This window comes from Oculina patagonica, chromosome 6, assembly GCF_052425735.1.
Source record: "Oculina patagonica isolate OP01 chromosome 6, crgOcupat, whole genome shotgun sequence".
NCBI lineage: Eukaryota > Metazoa > Cnidaria > Anthozoa > Scleractinia > Oculinidae > Oculina > Oculina patagonica.
The window spans coordinates 21,681,327-21,695,640 of NC_135763.1; the positions used below are offsets into that span (position 1 = coordinate 21,681,327).

The 14,314-nt window shown below is 37.9% G+C and overlaps 1 protein-coding gene and 1 long non-coding RNA gene across 2 annotated transcripts in view; both read left to right on the forward strand.

The window, feature by feature from the left end:
• LOC144658792 (28S rRNA (cytosine(4447)-C(5))-methyltransferase-like) overlaps positions 1-14,314 on the forward strand; it is a 119,594-nt gene that overhangs the window by 38,014 nt on the left and 67,266 nt on the right. Inside the window, exons 8-10 of the mRNA XM_078519272.1 lie at positions 343-411; positions 1,548-1,603; positions 8,671-8,756. Of these exons, the coding sequence (XP_078375398.1) occupies positions 343-411; positions 1,548-1,603; positions 8,671-8,756 (211 nt within the window). The remainder of the gene's footprint in view (positions 1-342; positions 412-1,547; positions 1,604-8,670; positions 8,757-14,314) is intronic.
• LOC144658808 (uncharacterized) lies at positions 1,610-3,844 on the forward strand. Its single transcript, XR_013571788.1, has 2 exons — positions 1,610-2,685; positions 3,517-3,844. It is a non-coding gene; the product is annotated as an uncharacterized LOC144658808 (long non-coding RNA).

Sequence of the window (14,314 nt, forward strand, 5' to 3'; positions counted from 1 at the left end):
AAACAGGAACAGTGCATTTAGAGATGGCATGGGGGTTACATAACAACACATTCTAAAACGGTTTTAACCTGCTTTTATTTTTGTCTTCTACTTTAGGGATCTCTATTTTTTCAGATGGGGGTGGCAAGCTTTATTGCTCTTGGAAAGACATCTTTGTGATAAATATTATGTTAAACGTTTCTGGGCATTGCATAATGTGTGTATTTTCCACCTTCAACTTGTTTTCAGCTCAGTACACTTGCTGCTCTGCTCTGTTTTGTTTTAAGGGTATAAATTGTCTATGCTAATTAATTAATTTTACTAATATGATTGATTTGATAGTCACACCTGAATTTTTTTCAGCCAGGAGATGAATTTGTCAGCGAAAGCTATGATAGCCCTAAAGGTAATGACGAGGATGATGACGAGGAGGTATGGTATAATTTCATGTCACTATAAAACCACAAAATTAATCCCTTTTGTAATTCAGTCAGTGATGTAGCAGGCAAATACTGAAGTGATGACATCACTTCAAACGTTATCACCAGGACATTGTTTAGTCAATTAGACTTGTTAGTGCAGCATAAGTTTTAATGTTTTCCTGCCCCTAAACTGTTAAAAATTTAGTTGTGATGATAACTAATGATGTTACTAGAAGACAAATGAAACAGAGCTTTGTAAATAATTATCAATTACACTTTTCTGGTCCTTTCATCTAGAATAACGTGGATGAAGAACTAAAATGTCTATCAATGCGTTCATTTAAGCAAACTATGAATAAACAGTATTATTTTATTTAGAAGTACTTATGTTTAATTCTGGCTTAGTGTTTTAATTTTCTTTTCGCTCGTTTTAATATAAACAAATTTAGGTTCAAACATTAACTGGTAGTACTGTTTTCTTTTCTTTCTTTCTCATTTTTTTCTGCTTTTTATTTAAATAACTATTTATACATACTAAAATAGTTGCATTGTACTTAATTACTTATTAATTGTCTTATTTTACTTTTGTCTTCTTTTTTTTAGTCATATAGGGGTAGTTTTTTTATTGTTAGAAACTCAACAAAATAAAAAGTTTGGAGGGCTATGTGCATTTTAATTTTTGTCAAATCTGCAATCTGGCACAAGTGGATGAATTTGCATAATTTAAAAGAAGAATGGCAACAATCGTCAAATTTGCAGAGACATACCAAAAATTTGTCAAATAATCAAGCAAATTGCACATTTGGTAAATAATTTGTAAATGTGCAACCTGGCTCTGGGCGAGTGAATGAATTAGCGTAACAAAGAAGTGCAAAAAATCGTAATAGCATTGAATAATAAAGACAAAATTTTCTTTTAATGGTTTATCCATAGTTCTGTGTTTGTCCACATTCTGTTCAGTACATGTAGCATTTCTGTGAGTCCAGTTTGTATCTTAACATATTCTGTTATTTTTTTCCCATTTTGTGTTTTGCATTGAAGTTGGGATTACCAAAGTTGTACTTGCCAAATTGCACTTGCCTCGATCCACTATTTAAGTGTTTTTAATGAAAAGGTGATTTATGTGAAGTTACTCTGATATTGCAGATGTTGCCTATAGAGAGAAAATCTGAAAAGCTAGACAAGAAGAAGGCCAGAGACAAGTTAGTGTGACTTACTGCTCACTGATGATTACTGGAATGTGTTTTCTTCCTTCAAACATCCTTAACCCCTTGCCTACCAGAGCCAAACACACCAAGCAACCGGCGGCCATATTGAATTTTTATAGAGATTCTAAATTTGGCTAAGTAACGGCATCTTTTCAAATAAAATATTAAAGCACGCCTAGATTAACCATTTACAAAGAGTTCCTCTCTCTTTTCCGCATTCTCTTACTATACTGCTGACTCGTACAGCTCCCCGGCGAACTCCTTGACCATGTGCATTTGGAGGTTCAATTTCTTTGATCGATCAAGGCTTCTTCTTTGCCACCTTCTTCTTCTTTTTGTTCAGACTCTTCAGAATCATAGTGTAATTGTAGTCAGGGGAAGACATAGTTTGTTGAAGGTTTGTCGCTGACTGTGTTTTGATGTTATTTTTTCAAGACGTTTCGGCTATTGCTTAAGCCTGAAAGTGTGAAAGCTTTGATTTTTTAACTGATGAAGGCTGATGAAGGCTTAAGCAATAGCCGAAACGTCTTGAAAAATAACATCAAAACACAGTCAGCGACAATTCTTCAGAATCACTTGGCATTAATTCGCTGTGACTTAAATCGCTTACATTAGAGTCGCGATCGGCAAAAATTTCAGCAATAGCTTCATCTGTGTCCATTCTGCCTTCACGCACACAAGCCGCCATTTTGTAAATTGTCCGAGCAAAAAGTAATTTTATTGGGTCAGCGGTGTTTCAAAAGTAGTGCTAGTCCTTTCTCAACAACCGGGGATGATTTATTCCAGGCATCGCAAACAACCAAGCTTTCAGTGATGTCCTTTAGTTGAGGACGTATATATATACGTCCTCGGTCGTTGCGTGACAACAGAGAGGACGTATATATATATGTCCTTGGTAGGCAAGGGGTTAAAGGAGAAGCTCACTCCAGAATAGCCCTTTATTTTCTTTATGCCAATAAAATGTTTATACAAAGATATGGTATTCACCAAAATTTCAGCCTCCAACGTGTGCTATAACCCTACAAAATTTTTCCCAAAACCCGACAACTGGACGCCGCCATCTTGGAGCTAGTAATGTATGCGTGACATTAGACTTGCTCCAAGTCGCTCGTTAGATTCGCAGGAGACCGCTGGATACAGAAACGGAGGGCGCGCGCGGGCACGAAAAACAAAATGGTGGAGGATCGTTGCGGAATGAGCGACTTGTCTCACCTGCAGCGCGCCAATTCTGAAATATGGCGTCACCGGTGGAAAAATCCACCGGTGACGCCATCGAGATTATGTCAATCATATTGTATTGCACGCGAACTTACTGAGCGCGCTGTGCCCGCCAACTTAGCGCGCGCTGCTCGCGAGACAAGCTTGCGTTTAACTTTTACCTCTTGAGCGGACTTGTTCCCTTCTCACATCGGCAGTTAAACCGTTTATAACAACCGTTACAAGACCGTTATAACAACACAAATGTCTTTTTTTGTGCATGTCCAGCTTTTAAATCTTACAGAAATGAGAGAGCCATCAAGGGCCTTGAGTATGATTCCCCACAAAAAAGGGAAGAAAAGCGTAATTTTAACACACGCCACAGCACGCGTCAGCTGCACACGGCGCACGAAACTGACGTCAATACGATAAAAGAAACCAATTCAATGCACAAAAGCATGATGCAATTTTTCGCGGCCATAAACGTCAGCCAGAATCGATTTCCTGCAAGTGACACAAGTCGCTCGTTCCGAGCTTTTCCTAACTGTTTGTTTTACTTCGCGCGCGCGTTCACAGAAATGAATCCCGCGCGATCTCTCGCGCGCGATTTCAAAGGTGATTTTACTCAAGTGGTCTTTCTCGCTTGATTTCAAAGCGATTTTATTTTAGTAACTTTAGATGCAAAGAAAAAACGAGCGACTTGGGGCAAGTCTAGCGTGACGTCAAAGAGCTCAGTCTGAAGTTTGGCGAGAAAATTTAAATAGTCAAAACTCCTTTTTTCTTCGTAGTGGCTTTTCTTTGTCAAAATGCCTTTTTGTGCAGCTTCATTTTGTTTAATCAGAGCTCCAAGAAATACAAAAAAAACAAGGAGTTTCGACTATTAAAATTTTCCCGCCAAACGTCAGGCTGAGCTCTTTGACGTCACGCATACATTACCAGCTCCAAGATGGCGGCGTTCAGTTTTCGAGTTTTGGGAAAGATTTCGTAGGGTTATAGCGAACGATGGAGGCTGAAATTTTGGTGAATAACATATCTTTGTGTAAATTTTTAATTGGCGTAAAGAAAATAAATGGCCATCCTGGAGCGAACTTCTCCTTTAAATAAAAACAATTTTAATAAAAATGTTTTAACTGTGCCTTGTTCTCCTTGAATAAAACGTGCTTTGACTGAAACTCTCATCTTTCTCTAGTACAGCTGTAATGATCAATATTCAGGTGGATTGTTTATGGTGACACACTAGGTGCTCAAAGTGAATGGAAATCTTTGAACTGGAGGCATGGGGGTTACTTACGATTGGAATTCTAAAGGCACAGGGGTTTTCAGATCTGGGATTTCCAGAGGGGACAGACAATGGTGTGTTCTTTGAAAACACTAACGTTGTGGTCATTACTAGCATGAACTGATGACACTGCTGCAGTAGCAGGAAACAAGACAAGTATTGATCAATTCATTTTCATAAGAAAAGTGATAAAATCATTATACCTGGCACGAAATTGGATAGAAAATTTTGGTGGAGTTTTTTCTGTATCTCGACTAGCTCGACTGCCTTTACATTAAAGTTATCTTGTACGTTATTAGTCCTCTTTTAGTAACGTTCCGGTTGATCTGTAAGTACTCAACTATACACGATTCACTCTCAACCACAATAAAGTCTATAAGACCATCAAGACTCTTCTTATTATCTTGATTGAACCCTATCACATGATAATAGGTTTTCTCAACTCTACACAACTACTAACATCACATCTGTACTCTTATCATCTCGAGTAAACTTTCTACTCTTATCGTCTCAAGTCAAATATACCACATAACAACTTTTCTCAACTCGACTCAACTCTACTACACCATTACAACTTTTTTCAACTCGACGCAATGCGTGAATACCCAACTGTTGTATCCTACTCAGCTGGACACCACTTGAATCTGCTTTACTATTATGTACTCTACTCCCGCATCTACGTACATGTACGCTACTTGACTGAACTCATCTCTACTAGATTACACTCTGTTCAACTCTACTCTACTAACAATAATCTAGTCGTCTCTACTTTACGATTGTCGATTGAACTGGTCTCTACTCTCAACACTTCTTTATTTGTCTCCGCCACGCTACTGTACGTTTATATAAGCTTATGTGACTGTTCTCGTCTCTATTCCACTCGACTCAACTGTACTGTACTCTTCTTTGCTCTACTGTAGGCTACTCGACTCAACTAAACTCGACTCGACTCTACTGGACTCGACTGACTTGAATCACCTCTACTAGACTCGACTCTACTCTGTACTCTACTTGACTTGACTCGACTCTACTCCACTTGACTCAACTCTACCTTTCTCCACTCTACTCTTCTCGACTGTACTCTACTCGACTCGACTACGGCCCTGCGTTTTCATTCTAAACTTTACGATTTACAGCCCTACGTTTTAATTCTCAACTCTACACTTCTAGAGCCCTACGTTTTCATTCCAAACTTTACGCTTTTACGGCTCTACCTTTTCATTCTAAACTTAACGCTTTTACGGCCCTGTGTTTTCATTCTTAACTGTACATTTCTACGGCTCTATGTTTTTATTCTAAACCTAACGCTTTTACGGCCCTACGTTTTCATTCTAAACTGTACATTTCTACGGCTCTACGTTTTTATTCTAAACTTAACGCTTTTACGGCCCTGCGTTTTCATTCTTAACTGTACATTTCTACGGCTCTACGTTTTTTATTCTAAACTTTACGCTTTTACGGCTCTACCTTTTCATTCTAAACTGTACATTTCTACGGCCCTACGTTTTCATTCTTAACTGTACATTTCTAAGGCCCTACGTTTTCATTCTAAACTTAACACTTCTACGGCTCTACGTTTTTATTCTAAACTTAACGCTTTTACGGCCCTACGTTTTCATTCTAAACGGTACATTTCTAAGGCCCTACGTTTTCATTCTTAACTGTACACTTCTACGGCTCTACGTTTTCATTATAAACTTTACGCTTTTACGGCTCTACGTTTTCATTCTTAATGTGGATTTCCACTGACGCGTAAATTTTAACGCCCGTTTACGTGCGTAAAAAAAAAAATAAAGAAAATGCATGAATGACTTGCGTAAACCTTCACGCAAGTCGTTCATACATTGTCTCTAAATATTTTCACGCACGTAAACGCACGTAAAAAATTACGCATCAGTTAAAATCCAGCATTAACTGTACACTTCTAAGGCCGTACGTTTTCATTCTTAACAGTACACTTAAGGCTCTACGTTTTTATTCTAAACTTTACACTTCTAAAGCCCTAAGTTTTCATTCTAAACTTTACACTTTTACGGCTCTACTTTTTCATTCTTAACTTTACACTTTTACGGCTCTACTTTTTCATTCTTAACTGTACACTTCCACGGCCGTACGTTTTCATTCTAAACTTTACACTTCTAAGGCTCTACGTTTTCATTTTAAACTTTACGCTTCTAAAGCCCCAAGTTTTCATTCTAAACTTTACACTTTTACGGCTCTACTTTTTCATTCTTAACTTTACACTTCTACGGCCCTACGTTTTTATTCTAAACTTTACACTGCTTCTAAGGCTCTACGTTTTCATTTTAAACTTTACGCTTTTACGGCTCTACTTTTTCATTCTTAACTTTACACTTCTACGGCCCTACGTTTTCATTCTAGACTTAACACTTCTACGGCCCTACGTTTTCATTCTAAACTTTACACTTCTACGGCCCTACGTTTTATTCTAAACTTTACATTTCTACGGCCCTACGTTTTCATTCTAAACTTGACACTTCTAAAGCCCTAAGTTTTCATTCTAAACTTTACGCATTTACGGCTCTACCTTTTCATTCTAAACTTAACGCTTTTTACGGCCCTGCGTTTTCATTCTTAACTGTACATTTCTACGGCTCTACGTTTTTATTCTAAACCTAACGCTTTTACAGCCCTACGTTTTCATTCTAAACTGTACATTTCTACGGCTCTACGTTTTTATTCTAAACTTAACGCTTTTACGGCCCTGCGTTTTCATTCTTAACTGTACATTTCTACGGCTCTACATTTTTTATTCTAAACTTTACGCTTTTACGGCTCTACCTTTTCATTCTAAACTGTACATTTCTACGGCCCTACGTTTTCATTCTTAACTGTACACTTCTACGGCTCTACGTTTTTATTCTAAACTTAACGCTTTTACGGCCCTACGTTTTCATTCTAAACTGTACATTTCTAAGGCCCTACGTTTTCATTCTTTACTGTACACTTCTACGGCTCTACGTTTTCCTTCTAAACTTTACGCTTTTACGGCCCTACGAGTCGTGTCGAGTCGAGTGGAGTCGAGATGGAGTAGAGTAGAGTGGTGTAGAGTACAGTAGTATAGAGTAGTGTCGAGTAGAGTAGAGTCGAGAAGAGTAGCGTATAGTAGAGTGGAGTAGAGTAGAGTCGAGTAGAGGTGGAGTAGAGTAGATTGGTGTAGAGTACAGTAGTATAACGTAGAGTGGAGTAGAGTAGAGTAGAGTCGAGTCGAGTCCAGCCCAGTCCAGTGGAGGTGGAGTCGAGTCCAGTCGAGTTGTGTCGAGTCGAGTCGAGTCGAGGTGGAGTAGAGTAGAGTGGTGTAGAGTACAGTGATCCTACAGTTGTATAGAGTAGAGTAGAGGTGAAGAAGAGGAGAGTGGTGTAGAGTACAGCAGTATAAAGTAGAGAATAGTAGAGTAGAATAGAGTAGAGCAGTGAAGTAAAGATTGTAGCGGAGTTGAGTGGTGGCAATAGATTCTTATAATTTTCTCTGTAGACTAGTATTCCTATATCCCTTTTATATAGGCTTTGATTGGCCGGTCGAGTTAGTCGAGGCAGAAAAAACTCCACCAAAATATCGTATCCAATTTTGGGACACATTTGAAAATCATGTCACTATTTCTGGAGTCAAAATTACTCTGTCACAAAAGTAGAGTCATTTGAAATAATTTGGAAAAAACTGAAATTCAGAATAGGAAGGGGGGGGGGGTGGGGGAAGGGGCTTAATGATCATGGTTAAATTGGTCTCAAAGTTGACATAGTAGGCTGGTTATGCTCCAAGCCTTTTAATTGACAAACTGTTTTGAAAGCATTCAACAGCTTCCAAATGTAACCTGAATACTGACAACACTCTGTTTTTACTGTGCTAGAACAAGCTTTAACTTTATGCAGCATATACAGTATAAAAGCCGTAATTATTATTTAACAGTTGTTCCTCGCGAAGTGAGGCCGAAGGCCGAGCGTAGCGGGGTGTATAATTTTGTCCCTCAAAGGGCTCAGGCGGGATGAAATCTTGTGTGAAGTTTACGGTCATACATATATATTTATTTATTTATTTATTTGTGAGCTTGGTGTGTGGGGAAATGACGTCACATGGCCGCCGCGCGCTGGTGGCCTAATGGTAAGGTGTCGAACTTGAAATCAGATCTTCGGGACTGAGGGGACATTTTGTCGAAGTCTCTGTAATCCTGCAGTTCGTTGTTGTTCAGTTTCTGTTTGTATTCTGTCCGCAGTATTTTGTCGAAGTCTCTGTAATCGTGCAGTTCGTTGTTGTTCAGTTTCTGTTTGTATTCTGTCTGCTGTATTTTGTCGCGGTCTCTGTAATTGTGCAGTTCGTTGTTGTTCAGTTTCTCTTTGTATTCTGTCCGCGGTATTTTGTCGAAGTCTCTGTACTCGTGCAGTTCGTTGTTGTTCAGTTTCTGTTTGTATTCTGTCTGCTGTATTTTGTCGTTACTAGGCAACAATAACCCAGAGCTTTGCGAGGCCCTGCGAGTCACGTATTACTAGTACATCTAAAATAATGTTGAAGCCAATAATTATCTGATTTTAACATATTTCATCATAATTTATGTATATTTTCCAACAGTGCTTTAGCAGAAGAAGAACTAAAAACTAACATTGCAGAAACTGAAGTGTTTGTGCTTCCAAGTGGACAGCAAATCGAGAAAGAAGGTATGTCTACTGTACTTAAATACAATAGTAACAAGAAGATTCATTTTGTACATCATTCATTTGTACATCATCATTCATTTTGTACATCATCATTTTCACCTTTGTTAATACAAATCCATCACAGTTTCTCTCATTCTTAGTCATCCTTGTTTTTTTCAGTTTTGTTTGTGTATTTCTTTGCTGTTTTGCTACCTTGGCAAAATATTATTTTGAAATTTCCTTTAAATGACTTAACCCTTAACCCATTATGCATTTATTTAAAAACAGAGAAGATAAATGCGTTTAAGGCTTCTTCAGTTACTGAAGCAGTGCATATACAGTACTGTGCAAAAGTAATGCAAACGAAATTCGTCGAAATTCACAACTTTTCGACGAAAAAATCGTGAAATTTCGTTCGAAGCGAATTTTCGGCGAAAAAGTAGCAGTTTTCGTTTCGTCTATTGTTTTAAATGTCGCGAATTTTCGTGAGCATATTTCGCTTGCCTCGAAATTAACTTCAAAAATTCGCTCTGTTCGAAATACACTCTTCGAAATTTCGAGCTCTGTTTTCGCTGTGTTCAAATGTCTGTTGGCCTTTTCTAAAGCTATGGCTCTGCCCTGCTTCATGACTATAAAGAATGTCTCTAGATCTTTGAGGTGCTGCCATTCAAACTAAAAGACGATGACCATTGTTTTATGACAGATCATTTTATTTTACTTTAAGCATTACCGGAGAATGCCTTTTAAAACTCGACCAAGCAATTAGTCCCCTACCTTAGTCTGTGATTCAAAGTTAAAACTCGATTCCTCTTTTTCTATGTTTAAGTGGCAATATTTAAAGTTTATACTCTTCTTTTCCATCGCACATGTAAACACATCCGCCATGTTGAATCCGTGATACTTGAACCCAGACTTCCACGTGCCCAAAGCAAGTGTGTCAACATTCAACATGGCGGATAAGTCACATGGCGAGTGTGTGTTGGCGTATGTTTTACCATTTTATTGAGCCACTAGATCGAAGGAAAGAGTAGATATGGAGGTGGTGAAAGATTTGGAAAGATTTCCGCAGAGCACCCTACATTAATTATGCATACAAATATTCCATATAATCCTTCACACATGAACGGCAGTCATGAACAGAACGAGAGTTACAAAATTGTATGCATAGTTAATGTAGGGTGCTCTGCGGAAATCTTGCCAAAGATTTTTACTTTCTCGATATTTTTGTGTACAAAGAAGAACTTATTATTGCCAACGAGACAGCCGAGCCAAGAGGTGAGGCTGTCGAGGCGGCAGAATCATAGAGCCGTGTGCGTGTGAGTGTATAGGCAGAGAAAATCTTACGTTCTGCGTAAGGGACTTTTTTTTTGACCATATTTGGGTGTAAGTAAACCCCATATTTGGGTTGTATTGTTCTTCCCAACTGGTTCCCAGTCTCTCACTCCTTGCTAGAGAGCAAATGACCAAAATGGCATCCACGCGGCTCGCTGTTAAAATTTTCAATGTGGTCATTCATCCCTTTACCGATAAATACCCCTTTAGGGAACTATAAATCGAAAGAGAATACCCTACAGAATATTCGACCGCCGAAAAAATGAACATCAAGGTCTTCAAAGCGATGAAATAATCTTTCGACTTTGGAGTCCTTTGATTTACGATCGAAGAGAGACATGAAAATCAAAAGCGGACTGTTGACTTCAAATAGAGTTTTCTTGACTTATGAGAATGCTGAAGTCGGGTAAATGCTTCCTTTTAGTGTTGATTGTGTTTATAGTAATTTTCGACCGATGATTTATTCCAAATCAAATACCGTTTATATTTTATTTGGCACGCATTTTCGCTCCGCGTAGGAATAACATCAATTCAAAGCGACGCTCACTAAAATTACTGCATGTCATACACACAAGAAAGTCAAAAGTTGTTTGCTTCTAACGGCAAATGTAATGTTAACTTGAATAAAAATTTTGTCTCCAAATAATCCTTGACCGTTCAAGTTAGCGTAGCAGACATCTGTGTACGTTTTTTAGTGTGTTTAAAAGAGTGCGCGATCGCGAGAATACGCGCGCTGGTAACTACGGCGCCTGCTACGCAGGCTATCAAGCCTGTGTCATTTATGAACACCAGAGAAATAGCCCTTTAATTGCATATTACCTAAAATACAATTTACCATAACAGTGGTCATTTCAAATATAGTTCTATCAAAAACCATTCAAAATCTGTTCTTATGAACAAACATGAGTATTTCGCTCGTTGGCACTTACCGATAGGTACAACTAGTTTTTACAAGATAAGATGTTGGAAAAGTTTCTTGTACGATCGACATGTAAACTTTGTGGTCCCCACGCCGTGTGCTTTCACTGATATACTGTAATTTGTACAGCTGTAAACAAGAATCTTACTCAAGGCAATTCGTTTGAGTTATGTAAAGGTACAAATAAAGTTTTCTCCCATCCAAAAGAGGCTGAAATGTTTTCAGTAGTAAACCTTTTATTTGTTTAACCCCTGTCTTGTTTCTTCAAAGTCGGCTTCTGAAAGCATTTGTATCGCGCTTGTTTATGTTTTAAATATAGCCTCTACAGTGGATGTTCTTTGAAGTTTTAGGAACTTTCATTTGCCCCAAGCAATGTTTCAGTTGTATTTTACTTTGTCACGGCTCAAATAATTTATTTAAGTGTATTGACCTTGATGGAACGCGCTTTGCGTTAGTTTATTTTTGGTCGAGTGAAAGCTATCGATAAGTCATTGTTTGTCTACCTCGAAAATTCGCTATTTCGAATTTTGCAGTCCCGAATTTTCGACGAAGTTCGCGATTTTTTCGCGTGGAGCGCTACGAAACATGTCTCGATAATTCAAAGAAATTTCGACGAAAATTCGCGAGAACAAAAAACGAATTTCGTTTGCATTACTTTTTCACAGTACTGTACATGTGTAATACCTACCATCAAGAAATATGAACTAGAATTTGATCAATATTCGTGAGTAAGTCAGTAGTGTCATTGTCAATCGAGCATCTTGATCGATCGAGTCGCATTTGCAAATTGTAGGGTGAATTGTCGAAACATATCAAATATGAAAACTGGACTTTTCAGGAGGTTAATTCTGTATCGAAACATCTTTACAGGTATAACAAATCCCCGTCTCGACTTGTATCAAAATGGCTATGAACCTCCTGGTTGCTGCCATGCGTGCTATGAAGCTAGAGTTTGGCAGTCCTTTGAATCCTTGCTCGTACTCCTCCATTTCTGTGACTTCAGAATCAGAACTGGGGGAGAAACTGAAGTCGTTCGAAGCCATTTCTAAATCCACGTATATGCTGATCTAGCAAACGCCTGAAATTGTCCAAGAATTTGTCTTCGCCCACATACTCTGCTCTGTTATTGCTTTGTTTTCCCTGTTGCTAATGTCCGAGTTTTACATCACTAGTTCCAGTCTCCCTCAACCCGGTCATGGGGCAGACAAACTGAACTTAAAAAATTCATAAAAAAATAAAAAAATTCCAGTTTTGACCAAAAACAAAAATTCTTGTGCCATTTTTTGGGGGGATTTATAGGCACTTAAGGTGGCTCGACCCAGTTTTTTTCTAGCGATACCTATCAACTTTGAAACCCTCATACTTAAAGGGATTAATGTCAATGACAAAACTACTATATCACATGCATAACACATAGACTGAACTGCAATATGATATAATTTTTGTGGCGATCAGAATGAATATCACGTGGCAATGACGTCGCACAGGGTTTTACTCTGAATCGAATTTTAGGCGGTAACCGCATTTTCTCTCGAGATCCTCCACGCTACGTATACCTTGGGTGTTTGCCTTCATCTAAGTGGAATTTCATCGAAATCTACAAGAGGAATTTTGAAATATCTTGGAATTTCTTTTTAGATGGTATAATTTTTGCGTAAAATAAAGTCAAGACTTCATATAAAGAAATTTGCTTCTTTTTTATGTTTAATGAGAGGATTTAGCCCCCATTCCTTTTAGAAATGTCCCATATACTACATCCAAACCTTTAGAAGAAAGTAGACTTGCGCGATTTCGAAAAATATGAAAATATCTTAATCGGAGTAGAGCTCAATGTTTAGCTCTATTTACCATTTTTACGGATACTTTTGCAAAAAAGCGATTATTTCAAAAACCCGTCGATGAAATTTTTCCAAAATTTTTCAGGATGAAAAATAATCAGTACACCACACAATCCCTAAATTTCATGCTCATTGAAAATTTCTAAGGTTGTCTAAATTAAACGCAAAATTGAGTAAACATTGAAGCGATGTCGAAGTTTGAGATAATTTTGTGCTCTGGGATTTCCTATTGTTTCGATTTAAACACAACATCGAATTCCTGTGCACCACGCGTAAAATGACAACGCTTGGCTACCTTCCGAAAGCTTTCCGAAATCTTTCCGAAATATGGAACAAGGGAAAAGAAATTGTCACGCATTAGTTTTTCTTGTTGGGTCGACGTCTTGGCTGAGATAAAAGTTAACCGGCTTTGAGTTTGGTGTTGTGTGACTGCTTTCTTCAGTTGGAAATGTATTCATTCATCCATTATTGTTTACTTGAACTCGATGAGAATATTACCATATTCCGAACTATTTCGGAAAGCTTTCGGAGGGTAGCCAAGCGTGGTCATTACACGCGTGGTGCACAGGAATTCGATGTTGTGTTTAAATCGAAACAATAGGAAATCCCAGAGCACAAAATTATTCAAAACTTCAACATCGCTTCAATGTTTACTCAATTTTGCTTTTAGTTTAGACAACCTTAGATATTTTCAATGAGCATGAAATTTAGGGATTGTGTGGTGTACTGATTATTTGTCACCCTGAAAAAATTTGGAAAAAATTCATCGACGGGTTTTTGAAATAATCGCTTTTTGCGAAAGTAGGCGGAAAATTTGTAAATAGAGCTAAACATTGAGCTTCACTATGATTCATATATTACATATATTTCGAAATCGCGCAAGTCTACTTTCTTCTAAAGGTTTGGATGCAGTATATGGGACATTTCTAAAAGGAATGGGGGCTAAATCCTCTCATTAAACATAAAAAAGAAGCAAATTTCTTTATATGAAGTCTTGACTTTATTTTACGCATAAATTATACCATCTAAAAAGATATTCCAAGATATTTCAAAATTCCTCTTGTAGATTTCGATGAAACTCCACTGAGATGAAGGCAAACACCCAAGGAATACGTAGCGTGGAGGATCTCGAGAGAAAATGCGGTTACCGCCTAAAATTCGATTCAGAGTAAAACCCTGTGTGACGTCATTGCCACGTGATATTCATTCTGATCGCCAAAAAAATTATATCATATTGCAGTTCAGTCTATGTGTAATGCATGTGATATAGTAGTTTTGTCATTGACATTAATCCCTTTAAGTATGAGGGTTTCAAAGTTGTTAGGTATCGCTAGAAAAAAACTGGGTCGAGCCACCTTAAAGAGGATTAATTATGGCAATTGACTGAACACGTTGAAGTGACTTGATTGGTTTTGATTATGCAAGATTTTCTGATCTGTTGTGTTTGCTTTTCACTGCATTGAAGAATTTGGGAAAAAATCAATTGGAAC